The sequence below is a fragment of the Geotrypetes seraphini genome, chromosome 1 (assembly GCF_902459505.1).
Source record: "Geotrypetes seraphini chromosome 1, aGeoSer1.1, whole genome shotgun sequence".
Classification (NCBI taxonomy): domain Eukaryota; kingdom Metazoa; phylum Chordata; class Amphibia; order Gymnophiona; family Dermophiidae; genus Geotrypetes; species Geotrypetes seraphini.
The window spans coordinates 475,253,373-475,273,039 of NC_047084.1; the positions used below are offsets into that span (position 1 = coordinate 475,253,373).

At 43.6% G+C, this 19,667-nt stretch overlaps 2 protein-coding genes across 8 annotated transcripts in view; one reads left to right on the top strand and one right to left on the bottom strand.

Annotated features, from left to right (window-relative positions):
- CBWD3 (COBW domain containing 3) overlaps positions 1 to 19,263 on the bottom strand; it is a 144,790-nt gene extending 125,527 nt beyond the window's left edge. The window contains exons 1-2 of one of the 5 annotated variants that reach the window (XM_033925029.1): positions 19,104 to 19,263; positions 864 to 990 (exon numbers count right to left, since the gene is read on the bottom strand). In XM_033925029.1, coding sequence (XP_033780920.1) covers positions 864 to 990; positions 19,104 to 19,253 — 277 coding nt within the window. In that variant the 5' untranslated portion in view covers positions 19,254 to 19,263. Of the gene's footprint in view, positions 1 to 863; positions 991 to 8,361; positions 8,437 to 8,471; positions 8,794 to 19,103 lie in introns of those variants that run through there. The other 4 variants (XM_033925038.1, XM_033925020.1, XM_033925048.1 and 1 more) reach the window with 4 other exon arrangements.
- The window catches only part of DOCK8 (dedicator of cytokinesis 8), a 414,444-nt gene continuing 403,908 nt past the window's right edge, over positions 9,132 to 19,667 (top strand). For 2 of the 3 annotated variants that reach the window (XM_033924968.1, XM_033924979.1), the window contains exon 1: positions 19,368 to 19,501. In XM_033924968.1, coding sequence (XP_033780859.1) covers positions 19,449 to 19,501 — 53 coding nt within the window. In that variant the 5' untranslated portion in view covers positions 19,368 to 19,448. Of the gene's footprint in view, positions 9,151 to 19,367; positions 19,502 to 19,667 lie in introns of those variants that run through there. The other variant, XM_033924987.1, reaches the window with a different exon arrangement.

The window sequence follows — 19,667 nt, forward strand, 5'->3', positions numbered from 1 at the left end:
ACTGCTAAGCGCCATTTATAGAATCATGCCTAGTGGTGCCTAAGCAAACTTAGGTGTCCTGGATAGAGGCACTGCTCCATAAGGCCAGCTTTTCACTTGCCTAATTTGTTGGCACCTATGTACGATGCCTAACGCAACCACGCCTATTATCTGCCCATAACTCCTACTGTTTGAGGTAGGCATCATTAGATATCCTTAGGCATGGTAGCGTGCCTCCACTTAGGTGTCACTAGGCATCCTAAGAGTTTGGTGTTGAACTCTTAAATTGTTGATGGCTATTTTTCCCAAAGGTGCCCCAAACCCATGCCTGTGTCTGACTAGTTAGGTAGAATCCTTTAGACATCAGTTCTTTACCTTTCCCCTCTCAATGGCTGCACAAAAATAATAGTTTCTAGGGCCCAATACTTTTGTTCCCCAAAGAAGAAATTTAATTCAAAGCAGTCTATCCTACTTGAATATGCCAGTGAGCACAGACTGCACAACACACATAAAGAAAACTGAAATGCCCTCTGGCTTCTAAAATTCTGATGTGACACCAATTAGCTTCCTCTCTACTTTATTATGGAATAGGCTAGAAGACAAGCTACTAAACACAGTGCTAGAGATATTCTTGGCCAACAACTATTGCTCTGTTAGCTGGCTGAACTGGTGAGGGGATATAAGAAAATTAGGAGGAAAAACTCCCCATTGATTTGTGAATGAAGGCTTAGGACGATGTGGCTTAACTGAATGAAGATCCATGAGGGGCACAACGTGCCACCAAGAGAGTGCAACAATATAAGCTGCACAGTCACATACTGGTTATAACGTCATGCACACAACAGGGTGAAGCTCAGAACTGCAATTACCTCCCTGACATTTACCTAAATAGCCAGTTATGATAGTGACAGGAATCTTCAGAGCCTGCTGACTTGTTCTCTCATCTATGGGAATCAGCTCTGGGCAGTCCTCCTCATCCTCTACAGACGTATCAGACATTGCTGCTGAGAGCTAGAACAAGAAAATCATTTCAGATTGCAGTTATGGCACAGAAATAAACACCAAAGAAAATCTGTGACTTCCATAGTGCTGGTGGATATTATAAAGCCTCCACCAAGGTACAACTAGGAAATGTTTCTAAGTGTATTACATTTTTTATATACTGCTCATGCTCATTAGTGAACTTTCAAATTGGTTTACAATGTTACAACTCTATAATCATTAGAGACAGAAAAGAAATAGAAATACACCCCCTCCCCCCTTTTTACAAAACCGTAGCGTGGTTTTTAGCAACGGCCGCGGTGGTAACAGCTATAACGCTCATAGAATTCCGCAGCCAACGCTAAAAACCGTAGTACGGATTTGAAAAAAGGGGGAGGGGGCAATGTTGGATAGTAAAGAGACCTTGTAAAGAAGGCATATAGCATAAAACAGTTAAAACAAGTTACTCCAGGCATGATTTGTCCCGTCTCCCAGTAGAGACAGAAGGTAAAAGAGAAAAAATATTCTCTACACTGATCTTATATACCAAATGCTTCTTGAAATAAAAATGTCTTTAACCCCTGTTTAAATTTCTGGTGAGAATGTTCTGATCTCAGTGGTATAGGCAGAGTTCCAGAGAGTGGGACCTGTCATACTGAAAATCTCTGTTCTAGTAGTGTCAAGATGGAAAGAGGGAATAACTAAGCAGTTATGTTGTGAGTATCTTAATGATCTTGATGGGGGATAGGGAATCAATAGCAGAGACAAGTAGCGTGGTAATTAAGGGTAATGACAACTGTTATTGTATGAACATGAAAGCTACTGCTGGAGTGGAGCCAGTAATAGGGACAAAACAATGGGTTGGGTAGGATGGAAAAGGGATTTGGATTTAGCTCACACTTTTCTCAAGAGTTCAAGGCAAGTTATATTAAGGTACACCAGATATTCCTGTCCCCAAAGGGTTTATAATTCAAGATTTTTTGTTGAAGATGAAGGGGATTTCCCAAATCTACAAGGCTATGGTGGTGTCATATGGCCACAGCATCAATGAATTGAGGTATACAGTTTTATGGCAAGTGTAGAGTTTGGAAGGAGATGTTAGTCAGATATTATTGAAGTATGAACAAAGATTTATTTACAGGTGGCAAACGTTAGACCCAGGGGGCCTGAACAGCGAGATTGAATGGTTTCAGCTGTGAGGGAGTGGTTCTGGCTGATCATGGCCCCGGTTGGGTAAATTGAGGCTTGTGTTCCCGCCGTGGATTGGTTATTGGGTTCGGTTTCGTTGGGGACTCCTCCCCTTAGAATCTAGTCTCAGTTGAAGATAGAGGAGTAGTATTACGAGGGTGGGAGGTACTATCTAAAACGTCATCACGCTCCACATAATCTGGTGTATGTAACACTGCTCTGCTCCTGAGGATTTTTTAGTCTTCAATGCTGTCAGTTAGTTTGGGTTTAGGTGTACCATACTTGGGTAAGCTGTTTAAAATATTAAAAATATCGTATTGCAGTGGTATTGAAGTATGAAATGTTACAAGTTATATATACATACATTACTGTAGAAGTTCATACCTATACGGTTTCAAGTAACGGATAAGGGGGTATTTATAATTTGATGGTTGTTACAGTGTACCCTCCTGATGAAGCTCCAATTCATGAAACTCGAGTTAGGGGTTTGAGGGAAATGAGAGACAGTATTCATCAAAGTGTTTTATTATGAATCTAGAGCAGTTGTTGAGAAGTCATAGCTGAATCACCGCAAAAGATAAGTAATCAGATGTGGTTATAGAGTGTAAGATCTAACTTTATGCGGTGGTATGAGATAGTGATGAGCTGTGATGGTCTCATTTACAACTGCCTCCGTGTGTATCACTAGAGGTGGGTTGTAGGGACTGAGCTTTTCACACAACACATATTTTATATTGGAGACTATTATTTAATCATATTATAAAAAGTGATAAGAGAAGTGTTATTTGTGGTTTATAAACTTGATCTTGAGGGAACTTGTTTAAACATGCTTTTTGCCATATCTTTTAGACAACAAACAGATCCCAGACCCCACTGCTCATAACGGAAAAAAATATTTTTCTGATTTGTTTTAAATATTACACCCATCTCTCTCCCTTTCCACAGCTTGCCTTGCTTTATTTCCAGTTCTTCACATTATATCCCTTTTCTTCCCCCATGCATCTTCCTTGTATGTATCCATATCCCGAACTTCACGTCAATTATATGATGAAGTGGACTCTGGTCCATGAAAGCTTGTACATCAATAAATTGGTTAGTCCGGTGGTTCCCAAACCTGTCTTAGGGGCTCTCCAGCCAGTCGGGTTTTCAAGATATCCAGAATGAATAGTCAAGGGAGAGATTTGCATGTAGTAGAGGCAGTGCATGCAAATCTATCTCATAAATATTCTTTGTAGATATCCTGAAAACCTGATGGCTGGGGAGCTAAAGATCTGGCTCCATACCCTCCTCCAACAATTAACTCTTGAACTTATATACTATGGGGGTTCATAATCGAAACAGAAAAACATCTAAAAACCAGCCTAAATCAGTAACAAAAGTCGTCCAAGTGCCAATAATCGACTTAGACCTTCACAGTGCTGCTGAACGACCAGAGCTAAAAGGGGCATTTTAGGAGGAGTGGTGAAGGGAGGATTTGGGCGTGACGTGGGCCGTCCTAGACTTAGTCACAGTGCATGTATAACCGAAGGTTTTACAACACTGCCTAGACGGAACTTGGATGTTGTGACTTAGGCCATCTAAAACCAGGTCTAAGTCCACAAAAGGTATCCAAAGTGACCTGATAAGCACTGCAGACACAAAGTACAGACCCACACACACAGCGCCAGTGATCACTGATCCCTCATCCCCATAAAAAATAACTTTACATATCTGCCTCCAGAACATCAGCACCTGGCAGCCTGGCATAGGAAAGCCTAATAGAGCTGCACAGAGGTGGCTTAAGTGGTATTGGGAGTGGTTTAGTGAACCATGGAGAGGAGGACCCAGGCCCATAAGCCACTCTAATCACTGCATTCATGGAGAAACATGTGCACCCCAAAAAAAAACCCCAAAACCCTTTTGTACTGACATATAAGTGGCTCCTACAGCCATAAGGGCTATTGGGGTGGTAAATATGTGGGTCTACTAGATTCTGGGGGTGTTTTGGGGGCTCACCATGACCTATAAGAGAGCTGCTGTGAGATGTTTATGTTGCACCATTTTTGTGAAGTTCACAGCAGTGCCCTGTAAAGTGCCCCACTACTCTGTTGCCATGTCTGGGTGTCCAGTCCCTTACTTTTCTGGCCCCTCCCACACCCAAAAGGTCTTTTTCTAAGTGTTTTTGAGTTGGATGAATTTTTGGTCGAAAATGGGGTATAAAGATGTATGACTTAGTAGTCTGGACAATCAAATGGCTGGACATACAGTTGGATGATTAAAAAAATATATATATATGCTGGATGTATTTTTTGATAATGGACCTTTTCCCTTGTCCGACTTTGGATGACTTTTGAGTTAGGCCAAAGCGTACTTAGATGTTTAAAGATGGATGACTTAGTAGTCTGGACAATCAAATGGCTGGACATACAGTTGGATGATTTAAAAAAATGTATATATGCTGGATGTATTTTTTGATAATGGACCTTTTCCCTTGTCCGACTTTGGACGACTTTTGAGTTAGGCCAAAGCGTACTTAGATGTTTCTTTTGATTATGCCCCTCCACGGACCTATCCTTTGGTATCTATACTAAGCAACTTACCAACCCAAACCTATTACCTTCCTCTGCACCATCCACAAATTGATCTATTCCTTCCCCAAATAGAACTGTATTTTCTCATAATCCACTGCAATGCACTAATTTGTATACCAATAATTTTCAAACTGTAAGTTGCTTTAAATCTGTTCTGGACAGTGTGTAACTCAAAAATGCCAAATTAGATTAAATTAGATTATAATGTTGCTACCTGCCTCTTGTCAATTTTGTTACTTCAGACTAATACAGTTACCCTTTTAAAGTTATCATGGAAGACACCAAATTCATTTACCTCATGAAGAAACTTGCTCAGATACAAATGGACATCTCCTGCCTATCAAAGTGCAAAGAAAGTCCCTAAACGACTTATGATTTTTTAAAAATCCTTTAAAACCAACCCACATACAAACTATGGGAACAAATTGTGCTATACCGTCTCCAGAAAACTAATTAATCTATACAGCAAACAGAGTAAGATCAACAAAAAAACTGTCAGACATGGAATGCCATATAAGAAACCAATGGGCCACTCATCCCTTATCTGGATAGGACTTATCAACAAAAGATAAGGCATCTACCACAAACCCTTCACTCTAAAGGAAGCAAAACTATCCAGCCTCCTGCATGCCATACCAAACAAAATTGCACGCAGCCTGAATTGTTCTAACATTATGAATCTATCTAGCCACAAACTCAGTCAGGCAGAGGAAACACAGGGACACTCCTGCCCCACCAAGTCTACAAAGACAATATAATTCTGCAGTGACTCTGAAGCATACTTCAAGGAGTACAATACTAATCAACAACATTTACGGTAAGCCCTATATGAAGGAACATGCTGACAGACCATCACCACATATTCACAACCCCAAAACCAAAATTCCCAATGGATATCCCTAGATAGTCTGAGCAGGGTAAACACAAGCACACTTCGAAGCAGCAGTAAGCTGCTAGCTTCGCTCTAGGCATGTAAAAAGTACATGGAAAATGACACATGATGCAAATTTCATTAAAATAGTTATTCCGTTTTATTAATTGCCATAATGAACCTCAAAAGGTTAGTTTTGCGTCACCGGGATATCTTTACAGACGCCAAATGCTGGCATTCTGACAAAGATCTCAACTTGATAATTCGTTGCTCTCCAATATGTACCTTTTGTCATGCATGACATCATTACTTGTCAGCCAATCCATTAACTGAGGCTGTCCTTAAATTTGGACAAAGAACTTCCTTTTAACATGAAATAAAAGTTCCAGAAATCATATTTTTGTTTACTTTCATCCTTGAATATACATTATTACATATCCAAAGAAACTTTAAATCCAACACTGCTGAAAAGTTCTTGCCTCTATCAGCACTATAGGAAGGAGGAGGGATATTCCCCCCTCCTGCTCTGAGCTTTGCAAAAACTGACAGTTTCAAATTTCACTGACATACACACAGAAGCCTTCCTATACTGGAGACTAGTACAGAGTTTCTGATTCTAACTTAACTATTTCCAGATGTTGCCTCAGGATTTCTCCTTAAAGTTTCTTGCATCGTTAAACTATATAAAATATTGGAAATTAAGTACACACCATTCTTTCACATATCTTTCATACATCCATCATTCATTTGGGGCCCCTTTCATCCACAGATCCACACAATATATTTCATTCATATTTAATGCAAGAAAGCTTTTCTTAAATGTCTAGTATTGGAATGTAAAATCAAGCTATCCAGCCCAAGCCCATTTGGTATCAATTTGACCATGAGGGAAGCTGAACAAAGAGAACAAAGAAAAGCAGAGAGAAAATCACTAACACAAAATGGAGTCACTACCTCAAGATGGAGTTCTTAATATTTCTATGTATGTATGTTATGCATTACCTAATTTCCTCTATGATTCTGCCCCACCTAACACCTCACACAAATAGTGAATTCCCCTTTCCCTACGCTATATATCGGTTTCCTGGTCTTTTGTTTATTATCCTGATTTTTTCAAAGTTTCCGAGTGTCACAGGGGGTTCATTCCTGTAAAGTAGTAGGTTTGCTTGACTTGAAGTGTTTCTGGAATGTTGCCAGATGTACCTTGGGTGGCTAAAATCCAACCCTCCCATTGTACATCTGATCAGAACTAGGCAGGTCTCTGTCACGCCCTGCTAACGCTTCTGCGTAGTATGCACCAACCCAGGCCTCTTCAAGTCATAACACTAGATTTGATTTTTACATGAAATGCTTGGTCAGCATCATACCCAATCTGATATAATTAACAATAACACAACGTGCCTCAAATCCTGACATCTTTACCAAAGATGACTCAGGAGAAGCTATGGTCATTATGAACAGATTAGACAGCTGAAGAGAAACAAAGAGATAACTTCCCAACTCATTTTACAAGCCACTGCCTCCAGACCCTGCTGCAGAATATCAAAAGGAACTTTAAAATCTCCCAACTGAAATGCACAAACAGGCTTACTTAGATGCATCCCAGGAACATGAACCACCCAAAATGTGCAAATCGGGAAACCCTAGAGGCCCTGCTGTTTCCACTATCACAGTCAGAATGCCTAGCTACACATACTCTGTCCTCAGAAGTTATGTTACCAGCACTACCAACTTCTTTTATGACATAGATGATTTCCTACAAAACTCCATTCTACTAGCCATCTCCCAGAAGATACCATTCTGGCAACAAAGGATGTTGAACCCCTTTACACTAATATAATAATAATAATAATAATTTTATTTTTTATATACCGCTGTACCGTGAGGTTCTAAGCGGTTTACAGTAGAAACAGAAGAAATGCAATAAGTAAGATTAATTAAGATGAAGAGAAAGTACTTAGAGTTCCCTGACTGTCCCAAAGGCTCACATTCTTGCTAAAGTACTTGAGAAAAATAAATTAGTTAGGTTATAAACATAGAGTAGAAGAAGGTAGGAAAACAGTTCATAGGAAAATTAATTTCGAATACATTCTACATTATATATTGTTCAAGGCGGAATACAAATTATAGGAATTACCAAATTTTTACACTAATATCACCCAAAACAGACTGCAGGTCATAGAGATCATCATCCTAGATGCTGCTACAAAACTGTCCACTTCATCCTCACACACAGCTATTTCAGAGGGGTTAGCTTTCAGGATGTATTATTTTGCTTTAACTAAGCTGCATGCAGACCCCTAAAAGCTACCGTACTAAGTGATGGTATAGTCTTATCTAATGGTTGGGCCTGACTACCTGCTTTACCCCAAATATTATACAACTACTACCAGCTTCACTGAAATACTGAACAATAACGTCTTATGACAACGAAGTGAAGTCACTTTATTAAAAAAAAAAAAAAAATACATGAACGTCTTTGAAAACTTATTAAGACATTAATAATTATAATTAATGGAAGGTTTGTATTATGGACGTGTTATGCAACGGAATTTTGGAGGCGTATATTACGGCATTTGTTTGTATAGTAGGACCGTATTGTGTATCAAGTGTTTCTTCACTGTGCATCACTTGACACTAATATAAATTACCATACAGTATATAAAATGAATAAATCTGATCCTCCAAATCCAATAAGCCACTGGAATTGAATCAGCCCCAAACCACCGTTGCCCTGCCAGTTGATAAGCAGCTGCAGCCACGCACAGATACCTGCAGCACCCTGATGCTGATCTTGCGAGGCTGTGAGATCAGCGTGACAATAGAGGAGCTAAATGAGCCAGCAGGATTCCCCCTCCTCCCCCTCCCTTTCTTTCTTTCACCTCGCCGTAGCCAGCAACAAGCCACGAACCTCCGCTTCCGCTCTCCTCGGTTCCTACAGTAGCAAAGCAAGGCGAGGTGAGGTGAGAGAGGCGCTCTTCCGCGCAGGGGCAGAATCGCGCAAGCGTAACAGCTCCTAGATCCAACCGCTGCTTCCGGGTCCTTCCGAGACCATTGCGCATGCTCTGTAGAGGTTTTTTGTTTTGTGGTGTTTTTTTTAAAACCAGACTTGCTAGCGCTAGTTAGAGCGGCGTGTTTCGGGAGTGAGTAGGTGGTTGGTTGGTGCGCGTGCGTTGGCTCTTCACTTGCGAGATTTTGTTGCCCTAAGAGGTTCAGGGCAAGGCTATTGATGTTACATCAGAGTATGCGGGAAGCTGCCTGAAACACGGCGTAAAATTTGTGCGCACTTAATGAGGCACGTGCACGCTAACAAGTTTACCCCATCTCATTGGCTACTGTTGTTTAGAGTGACATCACAGCAACTGTTTACATTAGAATAATGATGCAGCCAAGACCGTTTTTGTTTGTTTGTTTTCAGAAAGATTTGTTGTTAACCGAGGCTGATGTATTTAGGCAGGTAGCTCTAGCAGTGATACTTGGAACAAGCTGTTCTAGCGCTTAAAGTCAGGATCCAAGAGCAGCATCAACATTCAAGTTTAGCTCTTACCCTAACGTTATTTTGTGAGTATTTTTTTCCTTTTTTAATGCATGATCTCTTTGTAAACATACTGTAGTTCTGAAATTCAAGACTACTGTATGCTTATTGGGACGTCAGATGTGGCAACTCTTGTGAAACCTGGGGAGATCGAGAGAACCACATACAGGTAGTGTGTGATGATTAATTTTGAGGGGGTGGGGGCTACCTAGATGGGGTCCAGGTGAACGACAGTCAGTATCGGGCTTTGCTTCCCTAATTTGAGCACTGACAGCTAATGTGGGGGAGAGGGGCTTGTTTGGAAATGTGGCCCCTCCCCCAAGACAGTAGTTTGCAGAAGGGGGCTTTCCCGAACAGTTTAAAGCCCCATTTGGAGAGACCTATTTAATAAGAAGAAAAAAAAAAATACTAAATTTAAAACACTGGGGAGAGGAGGGAGGGGTATGCTGGGAACTGCTCGGGGTCTGAACCCATGGGCAGCCTGGAAGCTGCAAGGAGACCAAAAAGATAAAAGGCAGGAAGCTTGGAGGAAGCTGCACTTATCGTTACTGTGAGCTACAGGAGAGCAGAGAGATTAAGGCAGCACAAGGAATTGGTGAGGAAATGATGTGTAGCTGCTGAGTGAAAATTTCTATGTTGGGTTTGGAGTCAAGAACTTATCTGATACCTGCTGGTTCTTGTGATTTATTGAGATTTCTAAATTAAGTTTGGAGTTATATTTCAAAAGAAAATTGATAACTTTTAAAAGTATATTTTAGAATTTAAACTGGATTTTGTGACTGCTGTTCTAAAAAGTGTTAAGTACTGGGAAATAGAGAAATTTTTTAAAATAAAAATCTGCAAAATTTACATAAGTACTGTTACAAGTATGAAGAAAAAGTAACATGAACAGAGATAAACCTAAGACAATGTGGAAGACGTCATCTATATCCATTTAACATTGTTTTTGGAATGTAAGTTTCACATCGATATGTTAAACTAAATTTCACCACTGCATATAGTGTAATTTGGATAAATCTTTCCAAGAATTTAAGATAGTTTTTAAAGCAATGGATAACAAAGAATCTTAACAATAGGCATTGTTGCCGAGTTAGGATATGTTGGAAACATATAGATCCCAGTTCAATAGGACTGTGCTCATGAGCATACTGTAGAAGATGTCAATAACAGCTTTTCAACTCCTCCTTCTTCTCCATGGTCTCTGCTGCCCCCTTCAATTCTTCCTTCTGCAGGCAAGCATGAAGGTGTCTCTGATTTGCTCCATTTATTTCCTAATTTTGCGGTGGCTTTCATTTTTTTGTGTGTATGCTGGGCATCATGGCCCACGAGGGTAGAGGATCAGTCCAACTACTGTCCCAATGGCAGCCTGAAGATCTCAGCATGGCAGCTGAAAGGTGGCTTGAGGCAGAAAATCCCTCCAGATCCAGCTATATTTTAAAAGAGCTGAAGCAGGCTGAACATGGTCTATGAGTACAACAGTCCATGAGGAAAATGGGGAGGGGGAGTCTTGAAAATGGTGTTTTCATGGCTTCTGCAGTTAGGTCTTTATTCCCCTCCTCTAAAATCCTATTTTATAAACTTTTTGGTCAGTCCTGAAGCGTTTTGAAGCTGCTTTTTGGTTCCAAAATTCTGCTGCTGTGGCCATCTTGGATGTCCCAATGTGTAGTTTTGGTTTTTTTTTTCTAAGTTCTCCAATTTCTTCAAAACACCTTGTTTTGTTTCAAAACTGGTAGGGATGGGGTCCTCAGACCCTAATACCCTAATATAATGCCTTATTTGCTCTGGATGTGCGGCTGAAGAGTGCCCTTGCACAATGTGCCACCCTGCATGGGATGAAGGGGCGATAGTACTCTCAGGCTGGAGAAAAGCAGATGGTCCATGGGTGGGGGGGGGGGTGGCCTAATAGAGCTGACCATTCGTAATCTTAGGCCACTCCCAATGCATCCCAGAATGTAGGAGGGGCCTTAATCACCTGTGCCAAACAGGGCTTTAGGCCCCTCCCCGGTACATCCCATGATGCACCAGGAAGGGGCAGGCCCACCATTCAGTGAAGGCGGGATGGACGGAGGAAGCATCCATCTGGCTGGCCAACTTAATATCAGGTATTTTGGGGTCCCAGTGGGGTGGGGGTCAGGGGGGTCTGCCCTTCGTGAGGAGTGGGTCAGGGGGGAGGGTTCCCGGAAGGAGGGAATGGACATCCCTCCTGTTGATTGTCTTTTGGGGGGATTCCATCAGATAGGACTGGGTATCCTTCCTGCCGGGGATGTCTTTGGGGGTGGCAGTAGGAGGAATTGGGCAATCTTCCTGCCGCTGACATTCGTGGGTGGGGGGGATGTCTTTGGGGGTCCCAGCAGGAGGGACTGAGCATCCCTCCTGCCAGGGGATGTCTTTGGGGGTGGCAACAGGAGAAATCGGGCACTCTTCCTGCCGCCAATATTCACAGGTAGGGGGGATGTGTCTGGGGGTCCCGGCAGAAGGGACTGGGGCATCCCTCCTACTCGCCGTCTTCGCGGGGGGTATGGGTTCCCTGCAGTGGCCGCTAAGCTGATCGCGACAGGTAGATTCCCTTGCAATGCTGGCATACATTTCAGGCAGCTACCATGGGGCCTAGGGAGGCACCTAGGGCCACCTAAGCTGGCCTAAGGCCACCTAAGCTGGCCTAAGGCCACTTCCAAGCGAAACCACACCTAGCCTTAGGCAAGCTTAATCAGCCCTACGCACCTCCCTAAGATCATGGAGGTGCCTACAGTTTAAGTGGCCTGCCATGGGATTATTTTTTTTTTAATGTGCATCCCGATTGGCTGATAGCAATAGGTCACCTAAAATCAGGACGCCGTTTATAGAATTTGCCCTTAGTGCTCCGGGCCATGGTGGAAACCTCTTATCACAGCTTAGTACAAGAAGGCCTAAGTGCTTTATAAGTACTCTTTTAGGATAGGGTTAGAAAGTAATGATATTGGTAAACACATCCTGGCACTTCGATTAAAGGTGTGGAGGGGCATAATAATAAAAAAAAACGTCTAAGTTCCTTTTTGGTCTAAGGCCTTAAACGTTGAAAGTAGAAGCAGGGAAAATGTCCATTATCAATAAAAACGTCCAAAAGGAGGTTTTTTTTAAATAATGGCCTGCCTCTACGTTCAGCTGTTTAAACGCCCAGACCACCACTATGTCTAAACTTATACCATATAATCAACCTAAAAAAAACCTAAGCCCCAAACGTCCAAAACAAGGGCTTTTAGGCGAAGGAGGAGCCAGTCCTTCGCCTAAAAGCTGGATTCTGTAACCAGTGTCTGTCAAAAACAACACCGGTTACAGAATCCACCCCCCTCTCCCCCCACCCCCCACCCGACAGCATCGGGGCAAGAGAGAGCCTAAGCCCTCTTGCCCCGCGATCCTCAACCCCCACCGACGACATCGGGGCAAGAGGGAGCCCAAGCCCTCTTATCCTGCGCTACTCCGACCTTCCCCGACTCAATGGGGCAAGAGGGAGCCCAAGCCCTCTTGCCCCGCGATCCCCAAACCCCCCCAGGGCCGAATCCGTTGGGGCCAGGAGGGAGCCTAAGCCCTCCTGGCCTGCAAACCCCTCTAACCCCCATCCCCCCATTAAAATACGGGCAGGAGGGATCCCAGGCCCTCCTGCCCTCGACGAACCCCCCCAATGACCAAACTCCCGACAACCCCCCACCGACCCGCGACCCTCCCACCAACCCCACGACCCCCCTTCCCCGTACCTCAAAAAATGTTAGCCGGATGGACGGGTGCCAAGCCCGCCCGTCCGGCAGGCCAGCCAGGGCAGGAATGGAGCCGAATTGGCCCAGGCAGCTCAAACCCCGCCCACAGATGGGGCCTGAGGTGCCTGAGCCAACCAGAATAGGCCCGGGAGCCTTAGGCCCCTCCTGTGGGCGGGGCCTTAGGCACATGGACCCAACCCAGCCCATGTACTTAAGGCCTCGCCCACAGGAGGAGCCTAAGGCTCCTGGGCCTATTCTGGTTGGCCCAGGCGCCTCAGGCCCCACCTGTAGGCAGGGTTTGAGCCGCCTGGGCCAATCCGGCCCCATTCCTGCGCTGGCTGGCCTACAGGACGGGCGGGCTTGGCACCTGTCCATCCGGCCAACATTTTTTGAGGTACGGGGAATGAGGGTGGGGTGGGGATGTTGTGGGGTCGGTGGGGGGGTCGCTGGTCGGGGGTTCGGGGGAGCGGTCGTTGGGGGGGGTTGCGTTGAGGGCAGGATGGCCTGGGATCCATCCTGCCCGTATTTTAGGGGGGGTGGGGGTTAGAGGGGGTCGCGGGCCAGGAGGGCTTAGGCTCCCTCCTGGCCCCAACGGATTCGGCCTTGGGTGGGTTTGGTATCGCGGGGCAAGAGGGCTTGGGCTCCATCCTGGCCCGATTGGAGGAGTGGATCGCTCCTGCCGCTTTAGCGATCCCAAGTGCCGCGTTTGACAGCACTTGGTGGTATCCTTATTGCGGCAGGGGAGATGACTCATCTCTCCTGCCCAGATGGTTGCAATGGGGGGTGGGTAGGTTGCCAGGCCATTGAGCCAATCATGCCAGCCGCCATCAGCTCAGCGGCCCCCATTTTCGGCACTTATACCTGTTTTGACTTAGTCTAAGTCGAAACGTATAAGTGCCAACTAGGCAACCTGTCAAATGTTTTGGTTATACGTGTTGTATGCCTAGGTGTAGGTCGGCCCACCTCCCGCCCTTTCCCCTCCTCTAAAAACACCTCTTTTCTCTCAGTACGTTTAGAGGCAGGGGAAAGGCCTAAGCTGGTTTTAAATATGTCTAAAACCAGCTTTGATTATGGGTACTTGGACGATCAGGCTTTTTGATCGTCCAAGTAGCCATTTAGGCCACTTTTTAGACGTTTGTTGTTTTTTTTTATTATGAGCCCCATAGAGTATAAGATTAATTGCTCAATTTGTAACTATCTGTATGAAGAAATGAAGTTTATATGTGTTAGTGTTAACCGTACTGCTCCATGGTAGCAAGTAAGTTTTATGGTAATATTAGAGATCAGGAAAGTTAACCCCTCTCCCTCCCCCTCCCCCTCCCCCCCCAACACACACACCACCACCACCACCAATTGATTTTGGATTTTTGTAGTTTGGTGTTTTTTTTTAAGAATAATCATGGTGTTTTTATTGTTCCATAAAAATTGGTCTTTCATTTTCCAAAGATTTGTAGAAGGGAATAATATTGGGAACATATTTAAAATGTATAATGTTTGGAGGACTATTGTAATTTTTAAAGAATACAGGGGTGACCATGAATTCATAGTTTTTATTTTATCCATAACATTTGACAAATTCAATGTAGGTAAAGATATTTAATATTCTTAACCCATGTAAAAGAACAGTCAGGTCCATTAAATGGGAGACAAGTAGCATTAATTTAGTTACAGTTAACCTTGTAACCTGAGATGTGGGAAAAAGAGATTATTTCTATAAATTTTACTAAGAACTTTGTGGATTGGATAAATATAAGATGTCACCTGCATATGCATATACAATTCTACAGTATATCATTAACTTGTATTCCTTGTATCTGTGAAGATTTTCTAATTTAAATTAAAAAATAGATTCTAGAGCTAAGTTAAACAGTAAAGGGGGCATAGGACATCCCTGACAAGTACCTCTATAAATTCAGGGGTCTCAAAGTCCATCCTTGAGGGCCGCAATCCAGTTGGGTTTTCAGGATTTCCCCAATGAATATGCATGAGATCTATGTGCATGCACTGCTTTCAATGCATATTCATTGGGGAAATCCTGAAAACCCGACTGGATTGCGGCCCTCAAGGAGGGACTTTGAGATCCCTGCTCTATATAGAGTAGAGGGATCTGATAATTCATCATTAGCAGCTATTCTTGCAGAATGACATGTATTTTTCAGTTTGATTAATTTTATATATGATTCAGGAAAACCAAAATTATGGAGGGTATGAAACATGATTCCACTCTACTTGATCAAAAGCTTTCTGCATCGAAGTTAACTGCTAATAAAGTTTTTTTCTTTGACCGAGTAACATGGATTAGATGACAGAATCTTGTATTGTCTCATCCAAATCTATCCTTCAAAAAAACAACTTGGGTCTGAATGAATAAGTGGAGATATAACTTTCAAGTCGTGAAACCAAAAATGTAAATATTTTGTAATTAAGATTCAACCAACAGATTGGGTGATAGTTTTGTACTAATTGAGGATCATGATTAATTTTAGGGTCAGTGGTCTTCGCTGGTTTGTTTGGTTTTTAATTGAATTACATTTTCCAAATAACAAAAACCGTTACAACAAGTTCAGTAATAGAACAGATAATGTAAAGTCATCTGCGTGGTTTCTTCACGGAGACTTAGATACAAATTGAGACCAAAACCAGAAAAAAAACAACCCCTCTCCTCCCTTCCAAGCACTCCAGTGTCAAGAATTCAGCAGAGCACTATAGGTTCTGTGTGAGAAACCATCCCAGACAGGGGCCCATATGACCTTAAACCTTCTCCACTGACCTGGTGTACCCCTTTTTACAGTGTAAATATTTCATTCCTCCAGAGTGATAGTTTTAGATTGTCTCAAAGTAAAATAATTCATTTTTTAGCCTTTAAAAAAACTTTTTGCAACAACAAATTCCCCCCCCCCCCCACACACACTTGACAGTCCCAGAGAGTGACCCTGGGAAAAAAGCAGAACATCCGCCTTCAAGGGGATCCTTTTATGCAAAATGGTCTGTAAATATAATCCAACAAAGGACTAAAATGTTTGTATCCTTTCGCTAATTTTTAAATGAGGGCCGGTTTGGGTCCAAAAGGGATGAAGGAGAGCCGACAATATCTTCCTACTTTGGGTCATGACACCAATAATGCTTCTCAACGTTCATTACTACCAGAACACCTGGCCTTGATCACACATGCAGAACACAGATAAACCCTACGCAAATACAGGACCACAAACTAAAAATCCGATTATACACAAAACCCTAAGATGCCAGACTGTATGCAGAACAAACAAAACAAAGTGGGATTGTACAATGAACACTCCAAGAGGAAAAATTGTAAAAACAATCTTGTTTATTCCAAAACACAAGGACGAACATCTACTGTGGACCTGACACAGTACTGTGTTTCGGCGACACAAGTCACCTGCATCAGGGATCACTGAAATGTAGTGATACACTGGTGAATAAGTCCTTTGTTAATACGAGGCTAAGGCATGGGAACATTTGAGAAGTCGAGCTCTAAACAACTAACCAAGCAATACAAGGACTCTGTATACAGTACAACACCAGAAAAATAGAAACAAATGCATTTCTTCCTGAACAGTGCAAAATATAGACAGCAGATGCAAATTCTCAAAACTGTTATATTTTAATCAGTAAATTGAAAATAAAATCATTTTCCTACCTTTGTTGTCTCTGATTTTTTTTCTAATAATCTTTTCCCAGTATCTGTTTGTACTTCTGTCTGTGCTTTTAACTGTGTTTCCAGGGCCGCCTTATCCATTTGCTGTTTTTCCTCTCCTTCACTTTCTGACCTACATCCATTTTGGCATTTATTTATTTAATTTTCTATACCGTTCTCCCAAGGGAGCTCAGAATGATTTACATGAATTTATTCAGGTACTCAAGCATTTTTCCCTATCTATTCTGGTGGGCTCATAATCTATCTCATAGGCTTCGGAACGGGGGGGGGGGGCACAGGGTCCATGGCCTCCCCAAAAATTGCCCGTCCTGTAGGTCAGGGGGTTTGCAGGCTGACTGCCGCCCACAGCCACTGCTGTTCCCTACCTGCTGCCGCTACTGCTCGCCGCCGTAACTGCAGGAAGGGAAGGGCCAGGTGCATGCCATCGGGGGAAGGCTTGTGAGCCGGTGCCGCTGCACGCACCTGGCTCTTCCCTTCTTGGATTTGCTGCAGCAGCGGGCGGTGAGCGGTGGCGGACCGGGGGGAAGGAAGAATCGTTAGCGGGTAGGTCAGGCTTCGGCATGGGAGGGAGGCAGGCGGCTTCAGCGCAGCAGGGAGGGAGGGAGGCAGGCTGGCTTCGGAGGACGGGTGAAACAAAGACTGGAAGGCAGTGAGAGGGGACATAGGAAGGAGGGAGGAAGGAAGGAGAGATAGGCAGAGAAAGAGTGGGGTGGGGGGTTGTAAGCAGAAGAAAGACACGAGAGAAAGGCCTGGACCAAAGGGGGAAGACAGAAGGCAGATGCTAGACTATGGGAGGTGTAGACAGAGGGGGAGAGACCCTGAGGAAGAACAGAGAGATGGAAGATCATAACAGAGGAGGGAGACCTGGAACCAAGGTGGTGGTAGGTTGAAAGGAGAACTGACACTGGATCTGGGGAGGGTAAGCAGAGGGAAAAGGGAGAGAGACCTGGATCCAAAGGGGATGGGGCTAGATTGCGAAAGAAATATTGGATAAGAAAGAAATATTGGATGCAGTCAGAAGGAAGTGCAACCAGAGACTCATGAAATCACCAGACAACAAAGGTAGGAAAAATGATTTTATTTTCAATTTAGTGATCAAAATGTGTCCGTTTTGAGACTTTATATCTGCTGTCTATATTTTGCACTGTATTTGCCTATTTTTCTATAGTTGTTACTGAGGTGACATTGCATATTTTAAAGTCATCTGCATTGACATCTTTGAAACCCCCCAAATATAAATGATAATTAACATTTTCTCTGTGTACAGTGTGCTTTGTGTTTTTTTATAATTTTGTGGTTACCATTATGTTTTAATAAGACTATATTGTGTGTGTATATGAAAAATGGATAGAAGAAATTGCATCACAATTAGTATTATTATTATGGGATGGAGTTTGGGTGGGTCTGGGGGCGGAGCTTTTAGACCTTCCCCCAAACAAAAAGGAATTTGGTTGCCTATGATCTATCTCAGGGATCTCAAAGTCCCTCCTTGAGGGCAGCAATCCAGTCGGGTTTTCAGGATTTCCCCAATGAATATGCATTAAAAGCAGTGCATGCACATAGATCTCATGCATATTCACTGGGGAAATCCTGAAAACCTGACTGGATTGCAGTCCTCAAAGAGGGACTTTAAGACCCCTGATCTATTGAATGCCCCTGGGGCAATAGTGGGATTAAGTGACTGAGGCTGTAGCTTTAACCAATGCACCACACACTTTTAATATACAGCTTTTTTCAATTTTTCTGCTTCCTTCTCAAATCTATCTACTTTTCCATGTCTTCCCTTTCCCATCTATCCACGTGCACCATCTCTGCTCTCTCTCTCTGACCGTCCCCTCCCTCCATGTGTCCCATCTCATTCTTCTTTCTTCTCCCCTATTCCCACTTTACCTTCGAGATTTTTTGGACCTGTGAAGGAGTTAACAAATGGGAAACAACAGGGTCAGAATTAGGGGATACATTCAGGGCAGCTGTCCCCAAACTAGTGGTTGAGGTGGGGGCTGCTTTCCTCCTCCTTTCTGCCCTAGCATGTCTAACAGCAGCTCTAAGAAAAATAAATAACAAGCCGCAGAATTAGTAGGATGAGAGGGTGAAGCTACTACAGTGTCTCTGACGTCTTCTGCTGTCCTTTTTTTTGCTTATCCACTTCCTCGAGGCGGAAGTCAAGAATGCCGAGTTCAATCGCTCTGCGGTCTGATCTGGTTTGACAGGGTTGCTAAATGACCTTATTCGCCTTTGCAAAGCAAACCTGGGCAGTTCGTAAACGTTATCAGACCGCAGAGAGGCAGGACGTGAGGTAGAGGTGATGCAAAAAGGCGCCTCGGAAAGGAAGCGACGGCTTATTTATCTGAATAAAGTTTAAGGGATGATGAGGGTCTCGAATGAATGGGGGTGGGTTTTTTTTTTCCCCAGAAGCACTTTAACGAAAATCTTCAGTTTTAGGAAGCTAATATCATAAATGTACACAAAAATTGGGAAGTTGACGACTTTTACCTCATTTAAAGTTGTGGGTTGTTGTTTTTGTTTTTTTTTTGGGGGGGGGACTTATTTGTCACTGGAAATACAATACCTGGGGCGTGGGACGAGCTGGCCACGTGGGTACGTGCAGGCGGGTCCCACACACGTGTGTGAGCGCACCCTCGCAGTCGCGCTCACCCTCCCTCCCGGAGAAAAGGTGACATCGTCGGGCAGTGCCGAGAACGCAGCCTCCTGCTCTCATCCGCGAACCGAACCGGGCCCTCCCGGCGAGCTGTCAGTAGCCGCGCCAGCCAGTCCCCGCCCACTGCGGGGAAAGGTGAAAATGCGGAAGTTCCTGCCCAGAAGAGCTGACAGCTCGGGACCGGCGGACTTTTACCCTAAAAGCTCTCTTGCTTTCTGAGATCCTGGAGCCCAGCGACCTTCGCCGTCCCCCTCTATGGCCTCTTTGTCCAGTGCAGAGAGGAGGGCGTTCGCCCAGAAAATTAACAGGTACAAGTTGCTTTGCGGCACTGATATCCTAACTTTTTTAGGTTAAAAAAAAAAATATTCAAACTAATGAAATATATACCAAACTGAAGTTTCAGGCTACGGCGGCGTAGGTCGGTGGGGAAGGAGGGAACCTGCCAATGACCAAAATGCTTCATGGGGAAGGAAG